This window comes from Martes martes (assembly GCF_963455335.1).
Source record: "Martes martes genome assembly, chromosome: 6".
Lineage (NCBI taxonomy): Eukaryota > Metazoa > Chordata > Mammalia > Carnivora > Mustelidae > Martes > Martes martes.
In genome coordinates this window covers 144,427,400-144,442,105 of record NC_137893.1, presented here as the reverse complement: position 1 = coordinate 144,442,105, position 14,706 = coordinate 144,427,400, and the positions used below count along the sequence as shown (strand labels likewise).

Genomic DNA, 14,706 nt, shown 5'->3' with positions numbered 1-14,706 from the left:
CTCTTCCAGGTCGAGGGGCACAGGGCTGGGGCTCTAAATTGGAGGGACCTAAATCCGAGTGGCTTCGGGATATTATGTGTGGGATGATGTTCTTCGGCCTTGAAAACATCCGCCAGTATACAGAGGCTGTTAACTGTAACTGCATGCTGGGATCTGAAACAAAATCACCTTGCATGATCAACTCGGTATTAGGCCGTGAGTGTTAAACCTGTTTTAAACAGTTGGTAAACAGGAAACAGTTCCATATAAATACCATTTTTTAACAGTGATATAAGCCTCCTGTGACATCTGCAGGCTCTCCTCCTGTGGCCGGGATTTTAGGCGCACACGATGCTAGGGGATGGGCCTCGGAATTTGCAAGACCTGCCTCTCACTGCTGAGTTATCCCGAGCAAGTAGCTAAACCTCCCTAAGCTTTGTGTTCTCCTCTGCAAAATGGGGGCAGTAACAGTTGTCTGTCACGGGGTTGTCGGGAGGAGCACGCGAGGTCAGTCAGGTAAATGGGTTAGTATGTAGGTGGCACTTCAAGCATGTTGACACTGGTGGTGTTATTACAGAAGGAAGTGAAGTCTGTGTTGGTCATGTGAGAGTGAATGGCTTGTACTTACTTGCTGTCTCCAGCCCGTAGGTCACGATCCTCGAGTGGAGAATAGCGCTAGTGTTCGTTTCGGTTAGGTCGTCCAAATAGCTACGGGCAGCTAGATGTTACTCTTTAATTGGGAGAACTGTTTTTGTCTCTTGATGTCTGTTCTAATTTGTCAAGGCGGAAAATTCCATGAATTGGCTGCATCTTTACACAGAGGAAGATTCGTCAGCATTTGTGGAACTGAATGGGAACTTTGGAGAAAGCTCCAAAGAACGAGGACACAGATTCATGAGGGAAAGAAACAGTGTGCATAGTTTCATATTATAAGCATTTGTTACCTAACTGATAATTATCTTCCAAAGCAATGTGTTGCTTGAAACTCCTAGTGTGTCTTCCTAAAGAAACAGTGAAAGAATGGTGGTCACATTCGCAGCCGGAGCTCTACATAATTCAGAGATAATTCATAGGGGCGCATGGGTAGCTCAGTCAGTTAAGCCTCTGCCTTCGGCTCAGGTCATGATCTCAGGGTCCTGGGATCGAGCCCCACGTCGGGCTCCCGCTCAGCGGGGAGCCTGCTTCGCCCTCTGCCTGCAGCTGCCCCTGCTGGTGCTCTCCTGCTCTCTCTCCCTGTCAGATAAATAAATAAAATCTTAACAAGAACAACAACAAAGATTACCCGTAACTGTAGTGCTCTTATTTATTGCAAGGCTGCCGTCTGGACCCTGGTGGTGGAGTCTGAGGAATTCCCTTCCTCATCCTGGTGGGAATTTGAGGAAGAAACTTTTCCTAAGCTTGAAGCTGGCCCCAAGAAACATTTTGAAAGAAGTTTGCCTTCAGCGTCTCCCCACCTCCTTCTCTGAACTCCTTGCCCCGTGGGGTGGGCTCCACACTGCCCAGCCTCCCTCCGCGATCGCTGTCCACTCTGCCTCCAGAACGGACTCTTCTAACGGAGTCCGCCCTCCCTCCGTGCTTTTTCCGGAGGCGATGGACATTTCACCTCTTCTGTGCTCTCAGTGGCCTTGTCCATTCACAGATCTTTGGTTTTAAAGGAATGAGATTGAGAAACTAAGACCTATTTGAGCAGAAATGGGCATGATCGGGCAGAGAGGGGCGCAGCTAGGAATCCGTTTCTGTCCGTCCTGAACTTCCGGATGGTTCACGTTAGCGTGGGGCTGCTCGGCAGGGGAGTGGGGGGGTGGGGGCAGCTGTGAGTCCGGCTGACCCAAGCGTGGGGCTGCCTGTGTCACCATCCTGCTACCTGCAGTCATCGGCCCTCATCAGTTAGGACCCGAGCTCCTCACCTGCTGCGTCTGGCTCTGCAGTGAGCCCCCGGACCCTTAACAGCTGGGGGCAGTGTGACGTGCAGTGTGACGTGCACGGCCGATTCTCAGTAAGACTGACGCTTGCAAAGGAGGTAAGAAAACGCCTGATTCCTTTGCCTCTCTCCCCAGCGACTGCAGCCTGCCTGAGAACCCTCTGTTCATCACATGCGTCCGGGCAGGCGGGCCATGTGGCGGCCAACCAGCCAGCAGCCAGGGGTAAGTGGATTCCAGAACCTTCCTAGAAAAAGGACATCTCGGGGCACCTGGGGGACTCAGTCGGTTAAGCATCTGCCCTCTGCTCAGGTTATGATCTCAGGGTCCTAGGATCCAGCCCTGCATCGGGCTCCCTGCTCAGGGAATAAATAAAATCTTTAAAAAAAGAAAAAACACGTGCATATTCCCAGAATCACGACCTCGATGGTATGCAGGAATGGAGGTAAAGAGCGCAGCGGTAAGGTGCTCGCTAACCAACAAAAGTGGCATTTAATAGTATTACTAGTATTATTATTATTATAGTATTATTACTCATTATCGTTATGATGCACAACTTTTACCCAGATTCCTCCCCGAGAGTCCCGGTCGATGAGATGGGATGCGGAGGGGATTTTCAGGCCGTTGCGGAGGCAGAGGGCCAGACGCCTGACTTGTATCCCGGGAGGTGGGATTCCTGCTGGGGTGGTGTGCCAGCCGCATGCGCTAAAAGCTGGATTAATACCATAAATACCGATACAGCAGCGTTTCCTGCGCTGTCGCTGCCGGGAGCCGGTGTGGGCACCGAGGGCTCGTCGCGAGCAGGACAGAGCGCATCCCTGCCGTCCTGGGGCTGCGTCCCGGCGGGTGTGTGGGCGCTGAGCAGAGCTCCGGGAAAGGGATGTGCAGTGGCGCGTCCCAGCCCCAGCCCGAGGGGAGCTCTTGGTGAGTGAGCAGTGTTTCGGCCGAGATACTTCAGGGTGAGTGAGGGTTAGACGCTCCTGCAGTCCTAGCGGTGAAGGTTCCTAAGGTCAGAAAGAGCATCGAGCTTCAGGAGAACAACACAGGCAGGTGCCCTTAAGCCCCTTCCTTCCCTCTTTCCCTCCCTCCCTCCTTCCTCTGACTGACTTGAGTGCATTTACATGGGGCTCGCAGTCTCCTGTCGGGGTCCCTCCGCTGGCTGCTTGACACACGTCCCTTCGCTCACTCCCACTGTGGGGGCTCTGTTTCAGTCACTGGGGAAGCCTGTCGGGCTCCTCCAGGCACCTGGTTTGTCGTCTCGTTAGAATGCACAAATTTGCAAATATACTTTTAATGTAGGATTCACTCTAGCACGTCGGAAGTCCGTACGCCCGAATACCAGTTTCCCAAAGAGCTACACACTATTTTGTGACCACATGTGTGAAATACTGAAATGCCTTTGTTTTTGTTTTGTTTTCTTTGTTTTGTTTTGTGTGTAGTAATCTAGAAGAAATCACATTTTTAAAAAAGATTTTATTTATTTATTTGACAGAGATCAAAAGTAGGCAGAGAGGGAGAAGCAGGTTCCCCGCTGAGCAGAGGGCCCGATGCGGGACTTGATCCCAGGACCCTGAGATCATGAACTGAGCCAAAGGCAGAGGCTTAACCCACTGAGTCACCCCGGTGCCCCCAAATCACAGTTTTTCATGCAATAGGACTCTGGGGCTCTGGGAAGTATTTTCAGTAAGGACAGGCTTTTACACCTTGGGAACACTGGACTGAAACTCCATGCGATGTCCCATGAAGGTGTTTCTCTTTGAACTCCCAGGTGCTTGAACGTACGGTCTCTGAGCTGCGATCGACTTGATGTAACCTTCAGCCCCATCGCTGGGGGCCTGCCGTTCTTCAGCCTGACCCATTTTGTTTGTTCTCGCTTTTCAGAAGCTCACGAGTACAGAAAAATGATTTCCATAGGAATTTGACTGCATCCCTAAGTAAAGATGTCAGGAAAAATATCAACCACACCAGAAGAGGCGTGTTCTTTAGCGTGGATTCGTGGACCTCGGTAAGAATCTTCTGTGTCCGGGGCATGGGGTGAGAGGGACACGCTGCCCCCGGGATCTCGTCCTGGAGACTCACTGGTTCTTCTCGTTCACTGAGAGTCGCCTGTGCCCAAGTCAGGTCACAAAAGTCCTTGGCTGCCAAGTCTGGGTTTTTTCCAGAGATGTTCTGAGATGTGGGTCTGGACCTCCATGGCCTTGGGCGAGGCCGGTGGAGCCTGAGGTGGCCCTGGGGCACCCGGGCCAGTCCTGCTTTGTCCTTAGGCCAACTGTGTCAGCAGCATGGTAGGCGGACTGTGCAGAGCCCCCACGGGGGATGCTGCGGGTGAAATCTGGCCATGCTGTCACCGTTTAAGAGTCAGACACTCGACTGGGGGTTTCAGGTGAAAGAGAAATGGACTCTGACCTTTAGCAAATCTGTCTAACTGGGGTGATACATACACAAATAATCATATGTGAATAGAATGCCAGTAACACATGGGTGGGGAGTCCTTTGCCTGTAAGATAAAGCTTAACAGCTTTGCGGTCAATCAGAGAAGGCTTCACGGCAGAGGTGGCATTTGCATTAGGCCCTGAATAGTAGGTAGTATTTCATCAGTGAGCGTGTTTCTCTTGGGGAAGTTTGGGGATATTTGGATGTACGAGCAGACTTGTTTGCCTGGAAAACAAGACAGGGATACAAGGTGGCAGGTGGGAGAGGTCTGGGAAGGGAAGCAGGCGTAGGATTGTGAAGGCTCTTAACGTCTGGAGAAGGGTCATGTGACACCGTCTCACTGGGGCCTCTGGGAGTTGGTCCGGCCCGGGGAAGGCCTGCTGTGTGGGTGCACCGTCGTATGGGGCCGTCATCGCCCTGAGAAGGGCCCCACACTTGGGTCAATGCTCTTGCTGTCTTAAATTCCTTAATAACTTGGCAGCGCCTGGGAGGCTCAGTCAGCTGAGCGTCAGACTCTGGGTTTGGACTCAGGTCATAGTCTTCCCCTCGTGGGATCGAGCCCCGCACGGGGCTCTGCACTCAGGGTGGGGTCTGCCTCCGACCCTTCCTCCCTCCCACCCCTCCCTGCTCACACTCTCTCTCTCTCAAATAAATACATGAAATCTTCAGAAAAAATTCTTAATAACTTCTGAGCCTGGGGCTCCGCGTTTTCATCTTGCACGGGCTCTGTGCGTTCTGTAGCCCGTCGTGACCTGGGGCCCTACCATATAGCACTTACCGTGTTGTCCTGTAGTTCCTTGGATCTGTGTCCTCCGTGAAAGGGGGAGTCCTGCAGGAGAGGGGCTTTCTGTGGGCCAGGCCTGTCCTAGCACCTGGCACACAGTAGGAGCTGCATAAATGCTTCCTGGACGAGCAAGCCGGGCACAGGGGACATGAGGGTGGGGGCAGCACTAGTTCTAGATGAAATGAACGTTTAAGCCATTTTGATTCATTACATTGATCTGATTATGTTCTGCGGGTTCCTATGGACTCTCCTGACTTTGGTCCAGGTAAAGGCCCAGCTCGCTTTCCGTTACTGTGCTGGCGTGGCTGTGAGGGCCATAACCGCCCACCCTCCCAGCACAGGGGGTCATGATTTCCTCCCTAACTGCTCATCCCAAGAGATTGATTTTTTTTAAAATATTTAATTATTTGTTAGAGAGCATGAGAGCAAGCGAGCACAAGCAGCGGGAGAGGCAGGCAGAGGGGAAGCAGACTTCCCGCCGAGCAGGGAGCCCGATTCGGGGCTTGATCCCAGGACCCTGAGATCATGACTTGAGCCAAAGGCAGACACTTAACCCACTGAGCCACCCAGGCATCCGGGATCTTACTTCGTGATAGGAATCAAGGCTTTATTTTTTAGCTCTTGTCCAAATGGGTTTCCTTTAGAGAGTCCAATACTTTTGATGGGAAATCATAGTTTTGTGGATGATGCCACGTGTCTTTTATCTGTAATGTTTTTGTGTTTCCAGGATTCCCTTACTTTTATGTACCAGGCTTTGGAGAGGAACATTCGGACGATGTTCACGGGCAGCTCCCAGCAGTCGTACAAGCATGTGTCCAGTCCCTTGGCATCTTACTTCCCGTCTTTTCCCTACACAAGACTCGGCTGGTAGGTATGAGTTTCTCTCACTCCTGAAAGCTGCTGTCGGTACGAAGTTCACTCAGTCATTTGACAGATGGCTTCGGTGGCACCTGTTGGCGCCTTATATTCCAGTCAACTCCTCAACAAAAACATAACATAGTGGCCAAGTTACTTTAAGATGAAACTGCGTCCTTAAAGTGGGTCAGGATGGGTTTAAGTGCAAGGAACTTTCTCTTTACTGAATAATTACCGTGATGCAGTGTCACAGAACGATCGCAAAGCTTCGACGTTCTAAAAGACGTGATGTTACAGACTTTGGGGAATGTCACGACACCAGAAGCGGATAAGCCGCTAGTACGGTGATCAGGTAGCATCGCTTCATGTGACAAAAGCCTAGCACACCCCCCTTAATAATTGTAGAAGTGGAACGTTGGGGAGTTCTCAGATTTTCACAATCAACCCAAACGGAGCCCAAGGATATGGAGGTTTTGGGGAAACCTATTTTTACAGCCACACTTCTTAGGTTGAAATGACATCGTTTCCCTTGGAGCAGTTTGCTGACAGGCCATCTTTTTTGGGCCCCTGACGCCTTCAGCCCCAGCATAGGCGATGGCAGGTGGATGCTGTGTTTACTGGCCGGTCCCCGTGCATGGTGGCTCTTCTTCCTGACACAGCCGAAGACGGTCTCCAGCGGGGCCTGGGTGGGGGTGTGCAGAGGTCCCTCCCCAGTGTCCAGCCCCGGGAGCCGGGGAACAGTCTGGTCCCTCTCACCAGGTGGTAACCCCTTTAGAAACGACTTTCCTCTTTTATGTCTGGTTGCTTCTGAGGCCATAAGAACTAGAGTAAGTATGTGATTTCTGGTCCTTCCGGCTGCCCCAACAAAGACATTTGAACCTTTGCTCTCTAACTGGTAGGTCATCAACCCGCACTTAGAAACATCCACGAAATCCGTTCAGCATTTCATCTCTTCACAGTACAAGGAACCCGGGGCAGCCGTGGTAGCAGTACCACGGGGGGCTTAACGCACGTGGGTCTCGGGCTCCTTTCTCTTCCGTTTGTTTCCTGCGCTGCCTGAAAGCAGCCGGGGCCGTCGGCCGGGTGCGGACTTCCTGTCTGTCCCCCTGTGAGCCCGGGGTCGTGCATGGCAGCGCTGGGTTTGCGCAGAACGTGATGCTTCGTGAAGATGCTTTCCCCCCGGCTCGGGTCATAAGGTTCAGAAACGCCCAGAGCCCTTCACGTGTCCAGTGTTGCTGCTGTTGGGTTTCATGGTGAGCAGGACCCAATCCCACAGACAAGAGAGCCGCAGAAGGGTTGTTCTCCACGGTCACGCGGGGTGAAAAATTCAACAAGGGGGAGTTCCAGCCGTGGGCTCTAGAGAGAAGCAGGCGGCCGTCTGCGGGGAGCATGGCTCTCCGCAGACACGGGGCGGGCCTCTCTCTCCCTCCCCCAGGGCACTGACCTCGGCTGACCTCAACCAGGACGGGCACGGGGACCTGGTGGTGGGCGCCCCCGGCTACAGCCGCCCCGGCCACCCCCAGGTCGGCCGCGTGTACCTCCTCTACGGCAACGAGCTGGGGCTGCCCCCCATCGACCTGGATCTCGACAGGGAGGCCCACGTGACCCTGGAGGGTTTCCAGGTGAGGCCTCCGTCCCCGAGTCCCCTCTCTCATGTCCATGCACCACACTCCTCAGAGCAAACAGCCAGTGCCGAGGATGACAGGAGCAGCCGTGCTGGTGGCCTCCCTCTGTGGCCACCTGTCCTGTTTAAGAGCCTCCTCCTGTCCTCACCGGGACGCAGGTCCCTACCTGCCCGAAACACACCTGCCCTTCATTCAGGGCTGCCCTGAGTTGCCCGTCAGGATGGGATGTCTTGGGGCTATAACCCTCTCCCGAGTTTTTTTTAAGCCTCCCTTTTTTTATATATGAGTTTTTATTTTGTAAGAATGTAAGATCCACAGAAAAGCCCTAAAGACAGTACAGAGTTCCCAAACGCCCTCCCCCCAATTTCCCCTAAGGTAACGGCTTACGTAACCTTGGTGGCAACGTGTCAGAATTAGGAAACCGACACGGGTGCGTGGCTCCTGCCCAAACCCCAGACGTTGCTCCCATTTCATTCCTCGGTTTCAAGTGGTGAAAACCCCACAGCGACCGTGGGAGAGATGCTGGGCGTGGGGTCGGGGCCAGGGCCTCCCGGCGCACCACGGACCTGGGAGGGTTTCCTCCGGAGTGACTGGCGTTAGTCCTCACGAGGGCAGGAGGGAGGGCGGGCGCCTTGCGACGGGTGACAGGCGAGCGCGGGGGCCTCGGTGGGACGGCGTGTCCCGGGAGCAAGCAGCCGGGCACGGGACGCTGGGCTGCGGGTCGGAGGGTGGTTCTGCTGCGGGGAAACTGCTAAAGCTTTTGCTGTGGAGTTAACGCTGGGAGGACAAAGCTAGACGACCTGCGTGCACAGGCGTCGACCCACCGAAGGTACGGGGTTACCGACTGGCCGGGGGAGCCCTGAGTCCGACAGGCGGGCCTCCGCTGGCTGGCCACGCGTGAGGTTCCACAGTCCCGGAGAGGCAGTGTTTTCTGGAATCTTCTGCCACCACATGAGAACATTCCAAAACAAGTCTACCCATTCCAGTCTACCCATTCCTTACCTTTTTTTTTTTTTTTTTTAAGATTTTTATTTACTAGAGAGAGCGAGCGAGCCAGCACACACAAGCAGGGGTAGCAGCAGGCAGCGGGAGAAGCAGGCTCCCGGCCGAACAGTGAGCCCAGTGTGAGGCTCCATCCTAGGACCCTGGGACCATGACCTGAGCTAAAGGCAGACACTCAACCGACTGAGTCCCCAGGCGCCCCTGCTCCTTCTGCACAAAGCCAAGCCCCTGTCAGACTGTTGGGTAAAACCTAATCCTCTGGGCTCCTGCAGACCGGGAGTGAGGGTGATCCGCTCCCTCAGACGGGGACCAGGAAGGAGGCAGCTCTGTGGTCTCTCCTCCCAAGGACCGTGGGTAACGTGGCTGGTGGCCGGTGGCCAGCTAAAGGCGTGGGCCAGGGGTAGAGCCCTGCCCTCAGCCTGGCTGTGGCCCCGATGGAGGAGATCCTGCGCCTGTCGAGGAATGATGGGTTAACCCAGGGGAGGCCTTGGGGTGCAGCTGGCGATGATGAAGCGAGGCTGGCCTCAGCCGGCCGGCGCCCCTCCTTGCCTTGTGGCCGGAGCAGCCCTTTCTGGTTTATCAGGTTCCCACCTCGCAGGAGAGGACGGTCTCCGTAGAGGCCATCGCACACAGGTGTGGCACGACGGGCCAATCCGTGACTGGTGCGGGTTCTGGGGCGTGTGCGTGCGTGCGGGCAGACCTCCACTTGTGCAAGACCGCTCATTGTTCTCTCCGTCGTGAAAGATCAGGAGGACCCAGTGAGTGGCTTTCGGTCGAGGCCGATTTTAGAGAGCAGGAGATGGAAGCCGGAGAAAACCCACCTCGGAAGGAAAGGGTCCCCGACCAGGCTAGGTTTCCCATCTGTCACCGCAAAGCGGGGATAATAAACAGACCCGCCCCCGTGCGGGTTGGGCCGCGCGCGGCGTCCACAGAATTCTCTGCGCAGACGGGACCGCTCTGCGGCTGTGCCGTCCCGTGGGAGGGCCGTGGGCTGCAGGGGCTTTGAGGACCCAAAATGCACCCACTGCAACCGAAGAGCTGAGTTGTTGGTTTAACGTGACTTCAGCTAATCCGGCCACGTCTAGCTGGTGGCCCCCGCGATGCACGGGGCGGCTCTAGAACGGTCCGAGTGCTCCTCGCGTGGTAGCCGTGGTTGCTGGTGTATGAGGTTCTCATTTTGGATACTTTCCAAAGGGAGTCTGGCCCTTCGTGGGGGACCATTTTCGAAAAACCTAGAACTTGTGAGAATGGACCCTTTTTTTTTTCTGGCACCTTGTCTTCCCCTCCAAGCAGACAAATCTGCCCGAAACCTTGTTGGGGCCGAGCCACCCAGCAGGCGGGGTGCAGATGTGTTCCAGTCGCTGCGGACTTGGCCCTCGGCCCTCGGCTTCCAGGTCGGGTGCCCGGGACCCTGGACTCCCAGGGAGTCGCGTGCTCTTCTGAAGGCTGTGGCTCAGCCCAGCGGTCACTGGTGCCCCTTCAGCCCTCAGGTCGGTTTGGCTCGGCCTTGGCCGTGCTGGACTTCAACAAGGACGGCGTGCCGGACCTGGCGGTGGGCGCGCCATCGGTGGGCTCCGAGAAGCTTGCCTACACGGTAAGGCTGCCGCTGTGGGGGGAGGGGGGCGTCGGGGAGGGGCAGCCAGCCAGACGTCCCGGGCCGGCATTTGTGGGGAGATGATCTCGGGTCCCCTAGTTGGGGTCCTTGACGTGACCTTGGGTTGCCTGGCAGCGCCTAGTTCCTGCCTCCCTGGCCTCCACTTGGTCTCCTGCGTTTCCTGATGACCCCAGAAAGTGTACTCCTTTCCCTCCCCCACACGCTACTGAATGGTAGTGAGGGGACGGGGGTTCCAGGCCCTCGAGAGCCCCCTGTCATCACAGCAGCGCGGTGGCCTCCCTGGTCCCTGCAGCACGGGCTCTCATCTCTGTGACGAGACGAGAGGCAGGGCATCGGCTTCAGCACCCTGTGTGACCCCAAAAGTCAGAGGCCCTTCATCACTCTCTGCCTGCCACAAGCTTGCTTTGTGCCTGTGTCCTCACTCTGTGCTCCTAGACTGTGAGCCATCTGTCGTCTCTGGGCCCGCAGGCCTCCTCACTGGAGGACAGGGCTCAGAGGATCCCTCCCCCTGGAGGGTCTTCTTGCCTTTTTCCTTTAGGAGCAACACGGCACCCGCTGTCACCAGCCTCTGGTCTAGGCCACACTTGACTGTCCCCACACTGCAGCCTCCACCCCTACTCTAGTACCTTCCACACCGTGGTGTCACTGTCCATGGGCTGCTTTTCGGGAGGACAGAGTGTGTCTTATTTATCATGGTCTTCTCCGCCCTTGGCTCGTGGTGGAACATAAAAGCTTCCTGAGTGAGGACAGAGGCCGGCAGGTTTGAAGGCTGGAGCTGGTTTGGGACAGAGCCTGACGTGCACTTACTTCGGCCGTGGATGCTGGCCACACGGCGTGTTCCGAGGAATCGTGGGCCGGGTCAGGGAAGGCCTCGTGCAGGGAGGCAAGCGGTTGTCCAGCCGGCGCACTGAGCAAGTGTGCACGGCGGGCAAGGACAGGAGTGACCGTTGCAGCATTGGGGACTTCAATGCTGATGCAAGTGGCAGCTGTAAAAACTACTCAGCCCAGCGGCACACACACAGGACCAGTTTCTGTCTGTTGCTGAGCCCTGGCCGTGGGGACTCAAGGGGACTTAGGTTCTCATCACCCTGTCTCTTCTGCAGTGACCTGAGTTTCCCAGGTCACCAGCCCCGCCTCTGACCGCCCCATGGCTTGCCTTTGCCTAGGGTGCGGTGTACGTCTACTTCGGCTCCAGACGAGGAGGAATGTCTTCCGGCCCCAACGTCACCATCTCCTGCCAGGTACGGGGACCCCCTCGCGGCCAGGGCCTGCGGGCCAGACCTTGCCGCCTCTGGCCGTCCGCCTCTGAGCGGGACGTGCTCTCCGGCTTCCCCCGCAGGACACGTACTGTAACCTGGGCTGGACGCTCGTGGCCGCAGACCTGAACGGAGACGGCGAGCCCGATCTGGTCATGGGCTCCCCTTTCGCGCCGGGCGGAGGGAAACAGAAGGGCATGGTGGCTGCGTTTTATTCCGACCCCGGCTGGAGCCACAAAGGTAGTGCTTGCAGGAGTGGGGCGGGGAGGGAGGGCCGGAGACCTCCCTGCTCGGGTCTGCCCTCGTGCCCGGGGCTTCTGTCCTTTCTTCCTCCTTCCACTCATTTCATCTGAATTTTCTGATTGCGCTTCCTCTTGCAGCTAAGAGGCGAGAGCGCGTACCTTTATCATCCAGGAGACAGTCCCTGGCTAGACAAAAAGGGGTCCGACGTCCAGGTCCAGATGCAGAGGGGGCCAGCAGGTTGTTGGCAGAGGCTTTCCACGGAAGGCATCCCAGTGAGGCCCCGACCTGTGGCGCGGGGGCTCCCTTTGTATCGCAGCCTCTACCCCCCAGACGTGGGCTCCAGAAACGTTCTTCTCCTATGAAGCGCGGGCTCCATGTCTGACACTGGGGCCCCCTGGGAGCAGCCGGGGGTACGCAGGAGCTCTGGCAGACCCTGCCCGCCCCTGCCACGTAAGGTAAAAGGCTGGTTGTCTCTGTAGAAGAGCTGGGCGTGGAGGCGGCCAACTGGACGGTGCGGGGCGAGGCGGACTTCTCCTGGCTCGGCTACGCGCTCCACGGGCTCCGCGTGAGCAACAGAAGCGTGCTGCTGGTGGGGAGCCCGACCTGGACGAACACCAGTGGGTGAGCGCTCCTGGGGGGCCCGTGCCTGCTGCTGCATGGGGTACGGGGCAGAGGGGCCGAGTCCCCCCCCCCCCCCCCCGCAGGAGAAACAGCTACGGCTGTGCAGCAGGAGCCTTCTCCTTAGAAGCTGAAACGTGAGCTTGGAAGGAGGGAGGAGGAGGGAGGAGGAAGGAGGAGGAAGGGTCCGCCTGGGCTCCCGTGACTTGGTGGCAGAAGCCGCAGGAACGTGTTTTCTCCCAGTTCTGGAGACCAGGGATCCGAGGTTGACGTCGGTGGTGGTGGTCTCGGAGACCTCTCTCCTCGCCTTGCCGGCCGCTGCCTTCTCCTGTGCCCGTCTTTGGTGTCTCTCTGTTCTTACGAGGACACCAGTCCCATTGGATTAGGGCCCCACCCCAGGGACCCCAGCGTAACAACTGCCTCTTTGAAAACCCGATCTCCAGATACGCGTATTCTGAAGTGTGGGGTCAGGATCCAACACGTGGGCTCTGGCGGAACGAGACTGAGCGCGTGGCCGCGGGCCTCCCTGTGGCCGCTCTCCGTGGGGCCGCTCTCAGGGCGGCGAGCCTCGCGTGCAGGGTCTTCGTACTGGGATCCCGGACAGCCCGCGCCGAGGCCCCGCCGAGGATCCCGGGGCCGGGCAGGGGGAGCTCGTCTTTGCTGGGGCCGGAAGACGTGGCCAGCTCCCCCGCCGCCCTTCTGTGCTTCGTTCCAGCCTGGCCCCCCAGTTCCGCGCTCACGCCGAGAAACAGAGCCTCGGACGGGTGTACGGCTTTATGCCCCCAAATTGCCAAAGCTCGTTTACCATCTCCGGAGACAAGGTACGGCCGCCGCTCCCTCCGCAGGAGACGGGGCGCCCTGCAGTCTTTGGGGCCGCACGGTATTGACTGACTGCCCTTCACAGGCCATGGAGAAGCTGGGGGCCTCCCTGTCCAGTGGCCACGTGCTGGTGAACGGGACCCGGAAACAAGTGTTGCTGGTTGGAGCCCCGACGCGTGGTAGGTCACACACGAGACTTGGCTGCGTTTCAGTCAGGGGCCTCCCTGACCCTGTCCTGTGGGGGGAATGTTGTGACGTCTGGAGCCAGACAGACATGATTGCGAATATTTCCTTTTCTCATAACCTGGCGGTTATGAGAACCTCCTGGGGGAGGTTACTTAACCTCCCTGAACATTAGTATCATCATCTGCAAAATGCTAATTATAATGCACCTCAAAGAGTTGTTGAAAATCCCTCATGAGAGTCACCTACTGTGTTTTTGTCTCCTGTCCCGCTGAGCTTAGAACGAGATGGAGGCTCAGACAATCCTGTTTAAGTCAGTTCACCAAGACTAGGTTTTCTAAGGACATATGTTAACAAGCCATTATCTTATTTACTTTATGGGAAAGAGTTTCAAGAAGCCAACAAAAACTTACTCCCTTCAGGCCCCTGGGTGGCTCAGTGGGTTCAGCATCTGCCTTTGGGCTCAAGTGATGATCCCGGGGTCCTGGGATCGGGTCCTGCATCAGGCTCCGTGCTCCCTCCTTCTCTCTCTCCCTCTGCTCATGCTTGCTCACTCTCTCAATAAGTAAAATCTTAAAAACAAAACAAAACCTACTCCCTTGAAGATGATGAAAGTGAATCATGCTTATTGTAGAAATTTGTGAAAATACAAAGACATAGCTAGAAATCGCCCCTTCTCCAAATATTTAAACACACACACACACACACACAGTATGAACTTAAGTTTTTACACCTAATTTTTAAATTGTATGCCCTGAGCGTGTCCTGATGGTACTCAGATTCTACAGTGTGGTTTTCGATACCGATCACATTTGTTCCCATGTGCACATGTCAACTTTTACCACCATCCTGTTGCTGGAAATTCAGGCTGCTCCCAACTTTTCACTACTGTGAATAAGGTGTCTCTCAAACATCGATGTACAGAAAACTCTGCCTCCTGAATGGTTTTTAACATAGATTCCTGGAGGAAGAACTCCTGGGCTGGAGGGTCTACCAGTAAGGCTCTTCTTACATATTGTCAAGTTATTTTTCAGGAAGGTTTTTGTGTCACACAACATTAGAATAATAAGCAGAGTGGATTGGCTAGTATAGGAATGGCTAGATTTTTCTTTTCTCTTCTTTCTTTCATTTTAACGAGGCTCCACACCCAGCGTGGGGCTTGAACTGACGACTCCAGAGGTCAAGGGGTGTGTGCTCTGGGGCCGGAGCCGGCCAGCCACCCCAGAATGTCGAGATTTTCTCATTGCATGATTAAGGACACAGCACTGTAACCCCGGAAACTTGCTGACTTAGCCTTGGAGTAGTTGGGGTTTCTCCCCCTTTCACAGAGACTAGCTGGTGATTTCCAAACTCTTGCAACACCTGTTAGTGGTTT

General features: G+C 55.8%; 1 protein-coding gene across 9 annotated transcripts in view; it reads left to right on the top strand.

The window, feature by feature from the left end:
- GPLD1 (glycosylphosphatidylinositol specific phospholipase D1) overlaps positions 1–14,706 on the top strand; it is a 64,254-nt gene that overhangs the window by 30,714 nt on the left and 18,834 nt on the right. For 6 of the 9 annotated variants that reach the window (XM_080805395.1, XM_080805394.1, XM_080805397.1 and 3 more), the window contains exons 11-21: positions 2,037–2,123; positions 3,780–3,903; positions 5,843–5,982; positions 7,406–7,592; positions 10,081–10,191; positions 11,379–11,453; positions 11,552–11,708; positions 11,849–11,983; positions 12,191–12,332; positions 13,045–13,150; positions 13,234–13,327. In XM_080805395.1, coding sequence (XP_080661521.1) covers positions 2,037–2,123; positions 3,780–3,903; positions 5,843–5,982; positions 7,406–7,592; positions 10,081–10,191; positions 11,379–11,453; positions 11,552–11,708; positions 11,849–11,983; positions 12,191–12,332; positions 13,045–13,150; positions 13,234–13,327 — 1,358 coding nt within the window. The remainder of the gene's footprint in view (positions 1–2,036; positions 2,124–3,779; positions 3,904–5,842; positions 5,983–7,405; positions 7,593–10,080; positions 10,192–11,378; positions 11,454–11,551; positions 11,709–11,848; positions 11,984–12,190; positions 12,333–13,044; positions 13,151–13,233; positions 13,328–14,706) is intronic. The other 3 variants (XM_080805401.1, XM_080805400.1, XM_080805399.1) reach the window with 1 other exon arrangement.